This window comes from Aulostomus chinensis, chromosome 1, assembly GCF_037954235.1.
Source record: "Aulostomus chinensis isolate RoL2024-O1b breed Wild chromosome 1, RoL_Achi_v1.0, whole genome shotgun sequence".
NCBI lineage: Eukaryota > Metazoa > Chordata > Actinopteri > Syngnathiformes > Aulostomidae > Aulostomus > Aulostomus chinensis.
Window position 1 is genome coordinate 58,842,677 of NC_141320.1, and position 17,956 is coordinate 58,860,632.

At 44.7% G+C, this 17,956-nt stretch overlaps 3 protein-coding genes across 12 annotated transcripts in view; 2 read left to right on the forward strand and 1 right to left on the reverse strand.

The window, feature by feature from the left end:
* Nucleotides 1-7,432, reverse strand: LOC147272502 (FUN14 domain-containing protein 1). Of its 10 annotated transcripts, none has more exons than XR_015119163.1 (7): nt 7,288-7,432; nt 5,820-5,988; nt 5,662-5,737; nt 5,161-5,295; nt 4,768-4,877; nt 3,444-3,540; nt 1-3,116 (listed from the first exon to the last, which is right to left on the reverse strand). XR_015119163.1 is itself a non-coding variant. In XM_086223752.1 (6 exons), exons 1-5 carry the CDS (start codon nt 7,337-7,339, stop codon nt 4,800-4,802), a joined length of 510 nt encoding a protein of 169 aa, XP_086079878.1. In that variant the 5' UTR covers nt 7,340-7,432; the 3' UTR covers nt 3,443-3,540; nt 4,768-4,799. The 10 variants fall into 10 exon arrangements, 8 of the variants coding, with proteins under 8 accessions (XP_086079878.1, XP_086079747.1, XP_086080053.1 ...); XR_015119198.1 differs by having other exon boundaries at nt 46-3,116; nt 5,167-5,295; nt 7,288-7,425; XM_086223752.1 differs by lacking the exon at nt 1-3,116 and having other exon boundaries at nt 3,443-3,540.
* Nucleotides 1,563-4,596, forward strand: cenpl (centromere protein L). The gene is made up of 5 exons (XM_086223493.1): nt 1,563-1,630; nt 2,165-2,336; nt 2,420-2,674; nt 2,748-3,329; nt 3,415-4,596. The coding sequence occupies exons 1-5, from the start codon at nt 1,608-1,610 to the stop codon at nt 3,487-3,489; spliced, it is 1,107 nt and encodes a 368-aa protein (XP_086079619.1). The 5' UTR covers nt 1,563-1,607; the 3' UTR covers nt 3,490-4,596.
* Nucleotides 6,964-17,956, forward strand: part of kdm6al (lysine (K)-specific demethylase 6A, like) — a 22,425-nt gene continuing 11,432 nt past the window's right edge. Inside the window, 9 exon segments of the mRNA XM_086223360.1 lie at nt 6,964-7,516; nt 7,653-7,716; nt 13,035-13,143; nt 13,910-13,959; nt 15,008-15,066; nt 15,929-15,942; nt 15,945-16,048; nt 16,128-16,182; nt 17,455-17,489. Coding sequence (XP_086079486.1) covers nt 7,338-7,516; nt 7,653-7,716; nt 13,035-13,143; nt 13,910-13,959; nt 15,008-15,066; nt 15,929-15,942; nt 15,945-16,048; nt 16,128-16,182; nt 17,455-17,489 — 669 coding nt within the window. The 5' untranslated portion in view covers nt 6,964-7,337.

A 17,956-nucleotide genomic window follows, 5' to 3' on the forward strand; every position in this document is an offset into this window, starting at 1 on the left:
TTGTTTTCATTAGATTATATGTTAGCAATAGCTAACAAAATCATTCGACTCATACACAAAAGTATTTGACATGCTTTATATGTTGAGCTGAGGGATTCAACTGCTCTGCACTCGTAATAAAATGAAATTAATAGAATGACATGAAGTGAACACACTTAAAAAAGATAGAAGGAAGAGGAAGTAAGGAAAAAAACAAGTTTATGCAGAAAGACAAACTTCTCTCAATCATTGAGGTGAACTCAGACAGGGGGTTGGGTGAGTGTGTGTGTGTGTGTGTGTGTGTACCACTAGGGTGCGCTGTTTAATTATGGCACCCACTGCAGTTTCCATGGTGCTGCATCCCTTCTGCTCATCTGGGAGCTCCCCCCATTGGTTTAAACCCATCAGCTGCTACCGCTATTCTGATTGGCTACTGATGTGGTCATCACAGTGTATGTATGGCAGTGTATGTGCTGCTGAAAAGCCCTACCATTCTACACTCAGGTGTTTGCAAAAATGTGCGCACACACACACACACACACACACACGCACACACACGCACACACACGCATTAAAATAGATGGCAAGCATGCACAATATGGATCCATGCAAATAGAGAGAGCGTGAGAGAGCCAGACTGAGAAAGAGAGGAGAGTAAATTGAAGAAGGGGAGATATCATAGATAGAAAATGAGGAAGCATCGTATATGGTGAGAAAAAAAAAGAAAAGAGCACAGTTTCCATGGTAACAAGGAGGGAGCGGTTTTGGTGGTTGCATGTGAAACAGGCAGCTAGCGAAACATGCAAACACCGCCTGTTGCCCTTGTCTCTTAGGAGGATGCTAACTTAGACTGATTCTCGAAAGCGCTAACCATTCACCAAAGTTTTAACCCTTACAATGTATTTTCCCACACACTGAAAATGTGGTTTCATAACACACATTCATAAGCCCTTGAAACCTTATGTATTTGCATGACGTGTACTTCATGTTAAAGTAACTTCACCACATTTGTGTGCTTTAATTTCCTCTGCTGGTATCTGAGATCAGCCCTCAATGTTCAATTTTAGTGTTTTGTTTTTCTAATGATAGGTACTGCCATGAGACATTTGACGTCTTTCTCAGCTTTAAAATGTAAAATGGTGATAAATATAGCAGAAACTGAAATTCCTATCAAATTTCAAAAATTCTTTCAACTGCAGGAGGAGAGAACTGGCAAAAAAATCGCCAGAAGACAAAATGGGGGACTATGGGAAATGAGTACTGCTGCAATTGTGGGGAGAAACAGAAAAGTTTAAGCTATTTTAGCAAAGTCTACTGATGTCTAAGAGATATCCAGTTGTCTAACAGAGGTTTGGCAGATCAAATGCCACCAAACTGCGAGCGTAACGTCTGCCTTTTGTTCTTTAAAAAATAATATATAATAATTTCCTTCCTTCATAAATTTTAATGACCTAATTTACGCAAGTTTTGTGAGGCACACGGTTTTTATTTTGAAAAACCACTTATAAAGTACAAATTTCCGGTTGGTATTGCTGTGATTGGTAGATTCTACCGCGCATGCTCCCCTGGAGGCGCAATGTTCAAATTCGTTTCCTGTATCATTCTGCTTCCGTCGAAACTGCTCGGACATGACGGAACAACATCAATACAGGTACCCCTCTACTTAGAATCGATGAAAATACTATTTTATGTAGTATTCCTACACTGGTGACAACTAAAACAACACATCTTATTGCTAGTGGTTAGCTTTCACGATACGTACCGTTATCTCCTGTATGAAGAGTTCGTCGCCAAATATCATTCACGAATCCCCTAAAATTTTGGATAAGCGTTTCTTTTCGTCAAAGTTCTAATTTTTTACAATAATGAGAAGATTTTTGTGTTATTTTATTTCCGATTTTCAATTCGGCAAACATGCTGTGGCCAAAGGAAGTGTATACGAGGAGTTACGTCACTATATTATTGTTTTCGGTGCCGTTTGTCTGCCTATGAGCAGGAAAATGCAGAAATTAGGCCATATTCACGAAACGTGTACTAGTTCTTCTAAATTAAAACGGGCGAGAATGTATCAAAACATACTCCAGATATGATTAAAGTTGGATGTTTGTTCTCTGCGCTATGTTGCATGGCGCTTCACATAAAGCAGTATTATGACTATTAATCTTTGTGTGGTAACGTTTTTCAGTGTGGTGCGCACCCCACTCAATAGTGTTGTGGTCCAGAGGAGGAAGAGTAAGAGTTACCGCCAGTCCTACCGCAGCTGCCTAGGTGCTGCTTCGCGCCTTGGTCTTACTCCAGCGTTGACAGGGCGGCGGCTCACCACCAGCAGAAGAGCGCCTCTATCCCACAATATCACAGTGAGTAACCAGCCCAACCTCAAGCTGTCGACGTACATGATGCCCTTCGTCATCATTTTAACCCTCCTCTTCATTTACCGCAGGAGAAGGTGAGCCCCGAGCAGCTGGCCCTTCTGATGAAGACCGAGTGGCAGCTGTCGTATGTCACTCCCCTCTACCAGTTCCGACACACCCAGCTGAAGAGCTACTCCAGGCAGCTGTCAGCGTTTATCGCCGCAGAGAAGCAGCAAGGTGTGGCCGTGGAGGTGGAGGGGACACAGGGCAGCTTCAGAGTGTCCTTCTCTGTAGTGCAGGGGATGGTGGAGACGGAGGACGATGCAGAGACCATCCTTATACAGGTAAAGTGCAGAAGACTGCATTGGGAGACTTGTGTTTTGAGGGTGAGCACAACTGTATTTGCCTCCTCCACAGATCCATTCAAAGCCTTTGTTCGCTAAGAACGGGGAGCCGCAGAGGTCAGTGTGGAGAGGCTTGTTGACCTGCATCAACGGAAACCCCGAGTACCTCCGTTCACTTCAGAAAGACTTCATCTGTCTGCCACTCTTTGGCAGCAGTGGGCCAGAGAGCCTCACTACTTTGGTCAAATCCTGGTTCCAGAAGACCTTCGACTGCTGCTTCGGCCCCTTGGAAATCAGCCACACAAGCCTGCAGTGGCTGGTGGCTCTGTGGACCAACTGCCACCTGGACTCCAACCTCCAGCAGCTCAAAATGGTCTGGACTCTTCCGGTAGCACCACCACTGCAGGTCATCTACACAGTTAATCCCCAGGATGCGTGGGACCTGTGGAACAGCGTGAGGAAGAGTCCACACGAGGAGAAAAGTGGAGAGGAGGAGGAGAAAGATGAGAGAAGCGTTGATATCGAGGAGGTGACGAGGTTCGTGAAGGGCCTGAAGAGTCACTTCTACAGACACTTCAGGTTGGACCTATCGGCAGGAAGCCTGCGAGAGGTGTCCACGGCACTCGGCACCGCCAAGCACAGCGGTAGAATCAAGGTTGCAGCCTTCCTGCTTCACCTTGAAGAAATTTCAACACACACTGAAGAATATAAGCATGAATATTTGTGTCCTGTTGTTTCAGATCTCCAACAGCAAATACATGATCACCACCTTGATGCTCCTGACTGAGTGCGCCCTCCTCAAAATGCCCATCTGACATCAGGAAACACCCATAGCGGCGTTGATTTTTAAATGCTCCGTAGGCGGTCTGCAAACAGGAAGCGGAGAGGCATTTTCACAGTATTATCTTTAAAATGAAAGCACACTTTTTATTTTCAGCCTCGGAACTCAAGCGGTCATAATTATGTCTATCTTTCAGTTCCTAGATGACCGTGTAATCGACTGTCCAAGCCTGCTTTGATTCCGCCCCCTACTTGTAAAGAGTACGATGTACATATTCATCGGTCATTTATCCCTTATAATAAACATCAAAAAAGTATTCCGTGTGAGGAAAAATACACACAAACATTGCTTTTACACCCTGGAGGATCTGGGTTTTCTTTCCTTGGAAGCAGTTGTGCACATAGAAGCATGTATATTATTCTGGCTAATAGTAGAGATCAGAATATCCCAACCCCAACTTTTAAGGCACTCTGAAGTCAATTTTTTTTTTTCAAAACATTTTTCTTTTTATAGTTTGAAACAAAAATCAGTCAACTTAACACAGAGAAACGCGACCAAATTCGTACGGCTTTAATGAGATAATCAAATTAAATAGAAACAGTGAGGGGGTGGGGGCGTACAAAAACACACGGAGGCGTAACATTATATTGCACCAACAGAATAAGGCAAGAGAAGAAGAGAAAAAAAAAAAAGCAACTTGTGAACTCAATTGTGTGACTAGCATGCTGTTGGAGGCTTTTAGATGAACAGTGACAACGGCAAGAGCGTTGAAGTCCACATCACTGCAATATTAGCTTGTAATTAATATTAATAAAAAGTCTTGAGTGGAAAAATCATTTTCCCCAGCAGCTGTGACAACCTGAATGTGTTTTGATCACATGCCAACTTCACAGTAAAAAATATTTTTCAGCGCTAGACTGGGGAGGGGGAAGTGCGTCTTCCCACTCATTTCTACCTATTTTGTTCGTATAATATATCTTGTGTGTATTTACAGCTCTAAATAAAGGTTGGCACTTTGTGTACACTAGTGCCAACACATCAGTGTCTAGCAGGCAAACACATGAACCAGACGAGAGGAGTCTGCCAGTTTACAGCAGTCTGGTTTCATAGATCCGAAAGAAGTCTTCACAGTTAAAATCTGAGAGGCCTCCCCTCCAACACCTCAGATTCAGTCCTCCCCGCATGAGATCGTTAGCTACAATAAATAAATAACACAACAGATCATGCTTTAATGTTCAACACTTCCCCCTCTTGGTCTGAAGAGATGAAAGCACACGAGCTGAGAGGTAAACAATGGCGAGGAATGGGTGACCTGTGTAGTGACGAGGGTTTACGGCAGCAGCTTTAGGAGGCCAAACCCAGGAAGAAGCCCCCGACGAACCCACTGGACAAAACGATGTTCCTCTTAATAAAGTCGGTGGCCTGGATAGGAGGAGAGAGGGAGTCAACAAGGTGCTGGAAGACCTCTTAAAAATGCTGATTTCTAAATGCGTGTATCATATTTTTTGAGCTCGCTAGAGGGTGCAGTGTGCACAATTGAACACGAGATGGCACTGTTGGTTTGTAGACAAAAGAAAGCGTCAAAACCAGGACGTTACATGAATCAAGGAGGAATTGTGATTTTATACGAGTTTGGAAATTTGCAACGTTGAAGAAGAAGGAAAAAAAGCAGAAGCGTTAAAGAAAGCAAGCGTAGCACAGCTACCTTTACCTCCTCAATGAACGTGTTGATTTCAGGCGCGGCTTTGTTTGCTTTCTTCTTCAGGTGTTTCTTTGCTTTGTTCACATCCTTCTCCACTTTCTTCCAGTCCACCTGTACGTAGCCACTGTGATTGGCAATCTGCAGAGGTACACAACAAAATCTATCACTTTGAACCACCCTGACAACCATGCACTGCGCTGCTTCCGAAATGATAAAAGGTAACCTTTGGTTGCACTCATCAGGGTACAGACATCCTGTCTCGTCTTAACTGATTAGTTTCATGCTATATTGCATCACCGTCTGGTGGTTCAAGATATGTTCGAGTGTGATATAATCTGTGGTCAAACCGTTCGTTTTACATCACTGCAGAAACAGCGACTTCATCATTTCATCAGCCTTTCAGTCCAGGTAATTGGCTGCTTGTGTTCTGACGTATTCCTCCATGAAAACATTACAAACAGACCGATTAATTACAGGCTACGGATGAACACACTCGTATCTTGCCTGTAAAAGAAGGAATCCTCCACCAACGGCGGTTGCAGCGATCTTCCCGACCCTCTGGAAGAGGTAACCAGCGCACCTGAGAGATTGACACAAGCGATGAGCATCAAACTGTGTAATGATGAATGACCTTACAGTATCGATAGGACCCATGGGCTTACCATCCTGTCACCCCTCCCATCATCAGCTGGGTTGCTACGGAATACTTCTCAGCTATTGGGCCTGAGTTGTTCCCAAAAACTCTGCTCCACCACTGATGTCTCCGGGCGTATTCTGTCAGATCCACCACCTCATAAACCTCATCTTCACTCTCTGGGTCCTCCTGACCTGCTAGAATTTTTTTTAAAAAAATTTTTTTTAAGGATGGAATTAACAAATAAAACAAGTCCATGAGTCACCACCTAACATTAATCCTTCATTCCTAACACCAGCTTTTCTATAAAGGTAACGTTAACATACCAATAGGTCCTAAATGTAACCTTCCAAACCGACAATTTAAAACGGCCTTTCAACCCTGCTGACCAGTGGTAAAGGACTCAATTTACCACAGGCCTTTTTTAACTGCTCGTTAGCATATCTGTGTATTAATTGGAAGCTAATATTAGCAGGCTAACGTCAAATGGCTACCAAGCAGATATCATCCATGTACTTCCTTTTTCTACTTTGCTAAACTTCAACGCCATGACGCATGGAAAAACACTTCTCGTTTCTCTTTAATTTTCTTACGTTTCAGTATTAAACACGATCATGACGTCGGGGCTCCAAACAAACAAACAAAATTACTAACCATCTCTCTGGTCCACCGTCGCCATTTTGGAGAGGCTAGTTATGTCACCAGGATGTTGACAATGCTAAGCCACGCCCATTTTGTGATGCTCTGCCACGTCAGTTAAAATGCCTCAAAATCACTTGATAAAGGCCCCAAACTTGATCATTAAAATGTTCCATCTTTTACACGGCGTACGAAATATATTATAGACTTATGACGGGAAACCCGGAAGAGGAACAATGGGCTGATTTGCGTGTGAAAGGCGACCAATTGTACATCCGTCATAACCAGCCTGCAGGAAAAATAATTGACCAGTATCCGTAATTACTGGATACAAACATGATGTATTTCTGTTTGAAATGGCAACTGCATTGAAAGGAAGCCAAGTTGCCGCATTTTGGGGAAGAGGGGTTGCAGGCGCGTCGGACAGTGGGGATTGTTTGGCTCCAGAATGCTCGTAGTGTGAACGGGGACGAGTTTTAGGGAGAAAATGTGAATATTTAAGATAAAGGGAGCTATAAGCAGGGAAGTCATATGGTGGGATGCATGCGCGTGCATTGGCTGAGGGAAGGAGCGAGGGCGTGGCCAGAGCGGCGCGTGGGTTCGCTTGGGTGACACAATTATAACAACTTTATCTTCGCGGCCGAAACGCGTTTTATTGTGAAATACTCACATCTTGGACATTGTACTCAGTTAATGGCGTTCAAGTAACGGTACAATCTCACTTTGGGATGAAAAATGTGACGTTTGAGGAGCAGCCCGGAGAGCGCTTGTGTACCCCCCGAAAGGATTTACTATATCGAATCGCATCTTTTCATGCTGGGAAAAAGTTTTTGATCGTTTTGTTTTCTTCAGTTTACCCCGTTTGATTCGGCGGAGCAAAGCGTTTGTCTCCGCTTCGCGATTTTCCATGCAATCGTGCAGTGTGTCTCTCGCCGTTGCTGCCTGCGCTGCTGCTCGGAGTCTCGGCTCGGCTTCTGCTGGTGGTGATGAGGAAAAGAAAATGGCGGCGGGAAAAGCGAGTGAAACAGAGGAGGACTTTCCGACACTGACAGCCCAGGAGAGGGACAGTTTGGTCGGGATTGACAGGTCGGAATACTAACCCGGTGCACTCACATTAACGCAGTTTCGATTTTAAATTGTTTTCTTCCCTCGATTATCAGAAACCTATCCGATCCGTTCTGCAAGTAATACTGAGCCGCCTATGTTGCCTTCTTGCTTGCAGCTCACTGTTTGGATTTCAGAAGCTTCATGAAGATGGCGCCAGAACGAAGGCCCTGTTGATGAAGGTAGCGAATCTAACTGGATGCATTTTACAACCAAGCCTCACTCCGATCGCTGGGACTTTCTCCAGCCCGCTAACTATCAAACACAGCAGCGATTTTGCTCTCAAACTAGCCGGCCAGTCTGAATGCAGGTGGTCCCTCTGGCTGTGGAGACCAAGGCCAGCTAGCCGCAGCCCCTCTTTAAGCCAGTCAGTTAGCATGCTAGCTAGCCGATGAACAGCGACCCTGCACCTGCGGCTACGCGGCGTCGCTAACCAGTATAGCCGTCTAGCACCGGCTCTTTATGTGTGTCTGGGTCCTTAACGTTAGCTTTAGTTAGTATATGTTTGGCAACCGCCCTTCCCTGTTAGCCGAATAGCCATTTCATTCAGCGTATCCCTGTGTGCCTGTTTTTTTTCCCTCTCCCTCTCTCTCTCTCACTACCACAACACAACGTCGTCACCGTTTTGTGTTGCACTGCTGAAAACATTAATGAGCAAAGTTTCATGTCGAGATTATTAATCTCGGCTCGCTAACGTAAGCACAAACACATTTCTTCGGGATGGGGGTTCAGAAACACCCCCCCCCCCCAGTCCTAACGTTAACGCTCGAGCCCGTCTTCCAGGGGTGCACCAAATGCAGCTCGCCGATTATTTGGCAAGGTTAGCTAGTACCAGTAGCGTTTGCACTGGCCAAGTGCGTTAGCGACAGTCTGCTGTTTGTGTCACGTTAGATTGCTTCACCCAGACGGCCTGTGTGTCTCACGTTCTGTTCGTTTTTGAAGTTGGGTTTCGGTGGGAACGAGTTGATACACGCTAGAAATAACGTTAACTTAATGGCTGGCTGACTGTCCAAGATGGCGGGACATGGCGGAGTGACACCGTTTGCTATTAAAACCAATTTGATATCAATATCGTGGTGAATGTATTTCGTTGTGGCTATCACGGACTCTGTGGAGAGATGTGTTTCACTCACGTGTGTATGCGGTTTCACGGTCCTTTTGTTTACAGTCTTAACATGTGCTCCCAGAACAGAAAGCTAACCTTGTTGAAACATGCGTAATCTACACGTACCCCACACACACACACACACACACAGTTGAGCTAACAATGAGCAAGAACGTCCTGGTGCGTTCAAAGTGTGGACGATGTGGGGAAAAGTGGTGCTTTTGGGAGCGTTGGGGGGGGGGGGGGGGGGCTTCCTCCTGTCTGCTCGCTAGGTGGTGTGGGATACCTATGAAAGGTAGCACAGGTGGACCATAATTGTCAGAAAATATGTGTTTCTGCGTGAGCTTTGAGTAGAGAATGCAGATCTTCATGGACAAGTATTGATATTGTGGTATATTGTGCACTGTGTGCTAATGTTGACACCCTAAAATGCCCTTTACACTATAAGAGGAAGCCCTGGAGTGGATCGAAATGTTGCAAGCACGCAAATAAAGCATTTGGGAGCTGTTGGTCCGGTGTGCAAATATCCTTTTTTCCCCTTATTTCTTTCCTTTCTGAGCTTTAAGGGAATGAAGCTTGGTACCGTGCATCACCGGTGGGCTTTCTAGTAATACGGTCCATGTGCAGCACCATTCATTCTACAAGGATTTCATCATCTTCACACTGATCCTGGTAGAATTTCACGCTGTATGTCGTAGCCGCTTTAACCATTTGTTGTGGTTTTGCTTCATCTATAGTATTTAGACAGCCTTAGAGGACATCCAGGCTGCTGCCAAATAATCCGATTGGTCAGCTTGATTTGCTTTTTTGCCTTCAATTGCCTGACGTAACGATTGTTGAGAATAGGGACGGCGTTGAAGAAGGAGCAGCTCAGGGTAGGTCTGGCTCCATATTTGATATCCATTGGCAGATTTTCCTGTCAGTGCTGCTTTTGTAGACCTGCTTTGCCGTCTGGCAAGGACCCGCATGTCAACCATTTAACTGACGGATGTGACATCAGGCCGAGGCAAATGGAAAGACCTGATTTTCATGTGTGATTAGTAGCAGTTAAGTCCATCGGGATTGTATCACTAGAGAGAGCGCGAGCCTAACTCGCTGCGGTTCTAAGCTTGGTCCAACCTCTGTGTGTGTGTGTGTGTGTGTGTGTGTGTGTGAGAGAGATCGTCCCAGTCGTGTAAATCAAGAGCGTCAGTTTAATACCAAGCCTACAATTTGAGTGTAACAGTTTGTCAAGATGATGTCATGGCTGTTCATCGGGGTAAATCTGGACGTGAAAATCAATCAATTGTAGACTTAAATCAATGAGAAAGAAGAATGAAAATTTTATATATATATATATATATATATATATATATATATATATATATATATATATATATATATATATATATATATATATATATATATATATAGTTGCAGCAGATGCCACATAAATCAGCATCATGTTGATTCCAAATCCATTAAATGATCTAGAGCTATTGCTCTAAATGTTAAAACACATAATTAGAATGACTTGTTCTGTTTAGTGTTTAATTCTCTTATTCTGCCTTTCCCAAGGGACTAAGTAAGTGTTTTGTTTTGTTTTGCAAGTACTAGTTTCCCTAGACTTGCATTTGCTCCACATCCCATGCTCAATGGCGAACAGCTCGTGAAAACAAAGCGGCAATTTAACCAGACTGTGACCCCCCCCCCCCCCCCCCCACGAGCAGTTAATCTCACAGATGCTGCGCTTGCATTTTCGTGGAATTATTACAACTGGCCAAGAGCGATAACCATTTAATTTATTATGTATTATTTCTGCTAATATTATTATTAAGTGACAGCCAAGTCTGACGCTGTGCAGTGGCTGTGAAGCTCGCACGCCCGCTCTATCTCCATGCAGATAACTCGGGGTTCAACATTTCTGACACAACTGGGTCACTGTATCACCAGTTACTAGGCGGTAATGAAGGGACAAGTGTGCTGATGATGGCCGTGTTGATGATTTTTTCCACAGCACCGTACCGGCAACTTCATCAAAAATAGTGGTCTTGAACCCTGCACCAAAATGCTAATTAGCATGCTAAACGCCTCATGGAATTATGTCTCGTGAATCTGAGTAATTTGAAAGGCAGGTGTAGTACTTATATGCATGACCAAATAACACATTTAGTGTACTTGCATGTCATTCTGTTTTACCAATACATGATGATGTATTACTCAGCGAAAACCGTTTTGCTTTTGGTTGTCATGCACATGTTTCCAACCTGTCTTTTCAACGCTAATGCTGTGTCGGTATGAGTTCTCTGGGTTAAAACAAGACTCCCCCTGCTTAACTAAACCGTCGGCCGGGCTTTGTTTTCGGCTCACTGGATGAAGTATTTTCCCTTTCTCACTGGGGTACGACCTTTCGGTCTCAGTGAGTTGCAAAAAAATGTTGCAAATCTGCTGACTTTGTTGAGGGAGACGAGCAAAACGTGGCTACGCTACATTATTAGCGTTTTAAATCGAAGGCTGTTGGAGGCAGTCGTGTTTTTTCTAACGTATAATAATTTTGATGGTGGCCAAATACGTGTAAATATTAGTGCATCCATGAGCAGATTGTGCGTTCTTCTTGTGTAGTATCGTAGTTCAAGACACAATTTTGCAGGCAAACTGAAGTTAATCATCTGCATATACCGAAATCAAGCTAGAGGCTAAATGCTACGGTACCAGTGTGTTGATTCGTAGTTATTCGAGTGTGTCACCTATTGATTTGTAACAAAAGTGCTCAACTACACAGTTGACACGGAGCCACCTAGCATGCTGTCGTACTTGTTAGCATTCATGCAGGAAGGTGAAGCTGCTCTTCTGGTTCAGGATTCAGCCTGACCCGCTCCCGCATGCCTGTGGAGCTGACGTACACGTATGTTGATGAGGATATGGAGGAGAATGGGGAATTGGCGTGAAAGTGTGTGAACGGAGGAGTTAGGTATTGAAAACGGTTTCCCCTAGGTTAGCAGGTGTGCTAATGAAGCGTTAGCTGTTTCTGAGCAGAATCGCTGCAGCCTTGAATCAAGAGGAACATGACTCCCAGCTACATTATAAAATCACTTTACACGATTCAGTGAAATTGCTGAGCCACTCTTGTCAATCCACACTTCCCTTTTGCCATTGTACTTTAATGATATTGAGCAGAATATCTTCTCTCACTGACAGTCTGACTGCGATGCACCTTGGCTCTTCATCAGTCGGCTTAAGTGGCAGCTAGCATTTAGACACCACGACTAGATATTGAGGGTGTAAAGATACTTGGATCTGTGTGATATATTGATTCTATGACCAAAAATCTACATACTATTGATCAATATTGTAATTCACTGTCTCAGCTCCATCTTTTATTTTGAAAGTTTGTCAGTCTGTCTTCTCACATGAATGATTTGTCATAATTTTTTCAGAGCTCAGGGCAAATATTGTATCTACAGATCAATACATTGTGATGAAAACACCCCGACTGTTTATTATTAGAATGGGAGCAGAGCAAGGGTTCTCTCAACCTCTGCTGCAGTCAAATACTTGTGTAGCACTATACTAGAGAGTGTTGCTGCAACACCAGCTTAGCTTAGCTTGAGCCCATCCTGACCCATTGAGGTACACATCGTTAGCGTTAGCTCGGGACGTCTGCGATTGATAAAAGCCACACACACACACACACACACACAAAACACACTGCAGCACCAATACTGACCTCCAATGGATAGCCATGACACGCAGAACCATGCTAGCATCTGCTTGCTAGCTGTTTTTTATGTAATGACTATCCTGTGCGTGTATGTGCCTGAGGCGCTGCACTGATCAAATGCCCAGAACAAAATTACCCACAGGGCTTAATGAAGTAGCTGTAATTTCTGGTGTGTGTGTGTGTGTGTGTGTGTGCACACACGTGTACTTCAGTACAGACTTCTGTAAACAGGCAATACTCCCCGCAGCTTTCTAGTAAATTGGTTGGTTCAGAACCACTGGATTAATCCTTCCTGCTTGGCATCTACGTCGAGCTCAGCAGCTCCAGCCACACGCGTATCTCTCCATCAAGGCTCGCTATCTGCAGCTGAAGTTTAAAACCATTTATTCAGCGTAACTCCTTATCAACAGCAAATTTCATTCCAGTAATTCGGTCTCGGGCTGATATTTATCTGCTGAAAACAAAAAGCAGATATTGAAAACACCGGCCAGAATCGGAGAACCCACGTCGAGCATGGTGTAACTGTCAAAAGTTCCGTCGTGTGATGTAATTCTTGGTGGACTCCTTTCTCTCTTTCCTACACAGATGTGCACATGTTTATATGCCCCCCCCCCCCCCCCCCCCCCCTCCAGCTAGGTGCATGTATCCCACACGTGGTGTCCTGAGCCTGTTTGTTTTTGCCTCCTCCTCTTCAGGCTGTTCGCTGCTACGATTCGCTCATCCTTAAGGCCGAGGGCAAAGTGGAGCCGGAGTTATTCTGCCAGTTAGGCCACTTCAACCTCCTCCTGGAGGATTATCCAAAAGGTGAGATACTCTCCTCCTCTCTTACCCTCAGGGGGGGTTGTAAAATCATCTGTTCCTTACTTTTTTCCTTCTTTTTTTTTTCTGAAAGGCTCAAATACATAGTTAGCAATGTTCAGTGCCTCTATGGTGCATTGCAGGTATCGGATGGCAGCTGTGGTCGCTCTGTTTGGCTGGAAACATCTCCAAGTATTAGGGCCGGACGATTATTTGGTTTCAAATCAGGATTTGAGACCACGCAAACAGCAAATGGCGGTTCAGCCGACTCGGATCAAATTAAACTGGTTTTAAGCCCAGAACAGAACAGAATGGCAAAACAGGACACCTACGCCAGGCAGGGCCGAGTCTGTCGGAAACAGAAGACGCTACGCCCCTGGATCCTTAAATTGCAGGGGGGGCATCAGGATGCTGCTACCTAGCCGCAGCGTGCAAGGAGAGGGCGGAGCGCGTTCAGCAGATCAGCTTCAGCGGCTCCTGAGGTCAATCTCCTCAGGAAGCGACCGGAGCCCAATGCGCGAGGAGATGCGTGCAGTAAACTTGAGTAAATACTTCAAGGAGCAGGTCGTAACTTAGACACGTTCAAATTGAAACCACCCGTGTCAGGGCTGGCTATGTGTTCGAGCCTTTTATCCAGTGTTTTCTTTTACGTTCATGGGGTGGGGGTGTACATTTGAGGGTCTGTGAACATGCAGCATGCTTCATTTCACTCACCGTGACTGCCAGCTGTTCAGTGATGCTGTGGTGGTGACTCCCTACCCTCTAATTACAGCATTATCGGCATACCAGAGGTACTACAGTTTACAGTCAGACTACTGGAAGGTAAGGCATGAAAATACACACACACACACACCTGCTTGCGCATTCTGTGAAACACACAGAAACACAGTGGAAATGTGAATGGGGTGTAAGGTCTGGTTTCAGTTAGTTTCTTTCTTGATTGCTGATTGTTGTTCTTCCTGGTGACGGACATACGTGTGGCTGATCACACGTGCGCCCCATTTACATGCACACGTCGAGTCCGGATGTATGTACAGACTTAAGCGCCACAGCTGAACATATGCTAGCATGTCAGAGATCAAAAGTGGCCACAAAACATCAAAAATGTAGTGATTTGCATTCTACTGAGCATGCCCAAACTGCAGGTGGCTAAAGCTAAAGCTAGAGCTCATGCTACCGTGTCTTTAGCATGGAATTTCGAAAGATAAAAGAACCCACTGAGAAACAATCACGACAACTTGGAGACACGACCAGCATCCGACTGAGCATGCCCCAATTTGAGAGCCCACAAGTGGCTAAAGCTAGCGGCACAGATCCGCATATGCTAACTTGTCTTCGGCGTGGCAATTGTGACGACAAAATAAGCCGCTGAGGAACAACCTCGGCGACATTTGAAGCTTCATGAGACATTATCAGCACCCTGCCAAAAACCTGTAAGTTGCTAAAGCTAGCGAGGGAGCAGAGCAAGCTAGCAGCATTCACGGCCGCGTCCACTAAAATTACACAGAAAAATTGACAAATTACTAAAATTGCAAGTGAACTTAAATTTGTGTTGGTTTGTAGCCTAATGATGAATTTTTATTACGGAAAATAATTTATGAAAATAAATTAATGTTATATTTTGGGGGGGAGAAAACCCCCCCCGGCATATAAAACTAGCATGAACTTTTAAGCATTCCTTTGAGAGAGCTAGCGACTGGTTTCTGAACAATAAAGTTCCTAAAAATTGTCATTGGGGTCAGGCGCCTAAAATGAATTTGTGCATCTCTCGTGTGTTGCTCCTGTTCGTCTGAATGTTGGTGGGTTTCATTTCACTGTGTTTTTATTTAAACCTGAGTTGATGATGTCATTCTCCCTCAATCCCACCCAGAATGCTGCCTTTCTGTATGGCCTGGGAATGGTCTACTTCCACTATAATGCCTTTCAGTGGTGAGTAGCAACACTTATATTATTATGTTTATGTGTGGATTAGATGTTTAATCAGAGGTAGATTTAAAAACAACAAAACAACGATGAACCAAATTGAGGTTGCTGAATGAAAAGAGTGTATGTACCAGAAATACTGCAATTTACATTTGAAACCATCGTATTTTGCGCGAGCAGCTGACAAATGTATATGTTTGGGTAGTATGGAGAAACTGCTCGTGAGCCGAGCTGTCTCCTGCTGTTTCCATGGTAACGCCACAACCAGGGAAGACTCAGTTGTGGATGAATTTCTTTCAAAAAAAGAAAAAAGAATTAGCAATGATGAATCTCTGGATAAATTATAAAAAACAAAACAAACAAAAAGGTAAGATGAACGAGGGATTTTTATTTTTAGGGGCAGAGGCTGCGTTCAGTTAGGAAAAATTGGCACGTGGACGTCCAGTCGTTTTAAAAATGCCAGAACATTGTTGAAATTCCTTCTCGCCTGCTGCGCATTTCAGCCAGCATCACCACAACACTCAACAGGAATGGGAAAGGACAGCTTGCGATGTCCGTCTTAACAGGGGAAAGCAAGTGTGATGGAAGGAACGTCTTTAGTATTCTGTTCAAGATAGCACACACGCGCACACACACACACACACACCCTGCGTGACTTGAATGAGCGCCGACAGTCTGACCAGGAGAATGTGCTGCAGCTCTCGCTCCACATCTGTTGTTTGGTTCAGACCAAGAATGATAAACACGGCCGCTTTTGACTCGTAGTCCGTTTCAGGCTCCAGACGAACCTGACAACGCGCGACGCCGCCCTCGCCGCCCTCGTTATTCTCTCCCCATCTCTCTCTCTCTCTCTCCCCCCCCCCTTCAGGGCGATCAAAGCATTCCAGAAGTGTTGTACATTGACCCAGGGTTCTCCCGGGCCAAGGAGATCCACCTGCGCTTGGGTCTCATGTTCAAGGTCAACACAGACTATGAGTCAAGTCTAAAGGTAGGTCCAACCCCCACCAAAAGCCTGAACACATATCTTCAAATCGACCTTTCCTAACGTCTCGCCATGTTCTCGGCAGCATTTTCAGCTGGCTTTGATTGACTCCAATCCCTGCACTTTGTCCAAAGCTGAAAGTAAGTTCATCCGTCTTCATCACTCTCTTGTGTTACAGTAAATATCTACCATCTCTTTCAGGGTCGGCTCCACTCAAGAAGCACATCAAAAATCACTTCCGGCTAAGTTACCTTCAAAATAAAAGCTGCAGTGCTTCGTGGTTACATTTTTGTTTTGTTTTTATTTGTTTTTTTCAGGAAAGCCGGCATTTAGAGCTTTATTCCCGGGGGGGGGGGGGGGGGGTCTTTTGGTGTTTTTTTTAGTAGCTAAGCTAACATTATCCCTGAGTAGCTGTATATTTACACTACTTACCTGCCGCTCTCCTGTTTTCCTGAACATCATCATGTACCATCCCCGCCGTACGCACGCACGCACACATGCGCGCGCACACGAACACGCACGCACACAATCACACTGAATACCCTGGTCTCTCCTCTGTACTTTCATCACTCTCCCGTCATCTTTGCTACCTAGCAGGATTACTAACCTTGTACCTCATTGTTTGTTGAGTATTGAATAATAGATTAACAGTAATTCATGTTTGTATTTAACATATATATATATAATATATTTTTAAATTTATTTTTTTTTTTTTTTTTGAGACGACTGACCTGCCTTGGACATGCTACTTAGCAAAAACCTCTCGTTCCTATCCCAGAGAAGACCTGAGTCTGGATGGATAATCTGCTGCGTCTCATCTTAATGTCTTCCCTGTCCTCTGGTCAGCGTGTGAGCTTCAGTGGGCTTTGGTTAATATAGCGCTGTCGTCTCCTCTCTCCCGCCCGCTACCTGTTACCTTGGAGACAGCAATATCCCTTTTCTTTTCTTTTCTTTTTTTCCTTTTTTTTTTTTTGCCCAGCCTCTCACTGTTTGCCTTTCCCTCAATGTGTCCCCCCTCGTTCCCGCTCTAACAAACACACACAAAAAAAGCAAGGGCAGCCCCCATCTTTCTTCCTCTCTCTCTCTCTCTCCCTCTCTCTCTCTCTCTCTCTCTCTCTCTCCCTCTCCTTCTCTCCTCTCCCTCTCCCTCCATCTGCTGAGAGTCACTCAGGCAGCTTAGATCAGACACTGCAGCGCTCCAGACACAGGAAGGTGCTGCCAGGAGCACAGCTACCTATCCGGTCTGTAATAGATACGCAACCTTTGGTTTCTGAGAGCTATTTATTGACAACGCACTTTTCAAAGACTGTGAGGACGACTAGCTCTGACGAGGGGGTGGGGGGGGGGTGGGACTCTTCTCTTAAATCTAGAATAACCTTTCTCTAACTTGTGTTTTTCTTTTCTTTTCACAGTTCAGTTCCACATTGCTCATTTATATGAGATTCAGGTAAGTGCTCGCTGTTCTATTCGAGCAGCTTCAGCCATGACCCCTCCCAAGGACACTAATTTACTTTTGTCTCTGTCATTTGTAATTGTGAGGAGAAAATTGTTGTTGGCTGTCTAATAATAGATCTACAGCTCAGAACCTGGCAGCGTTTTTTTTTTTTTTTTTGTTGGGTTTTTTTTTTGTTGGGTGTTTTTTAAGTCGCAGGCCGGAGGAAAGCTCGGGAAAGCCCCGTCTAAAAAAAATATATATATATATAAATAGAAATATATTTTGAACCAGGTGCTGACAAATTGAGGAAGGAGCAGGGTGTGTGAGTGGGAGGCATGCGGGAGGGGATAGGAGATTACTTTGAACCGATCGACGGGGTTGCCACGGAAACAAGAAAGTCTGTCTCCCCCTCTTTTGTATGCTGATGGTCTCTCTCGCTCTCTTTATGTCGGTTTCAGTGGAGAGGTACAGTAGCTCTG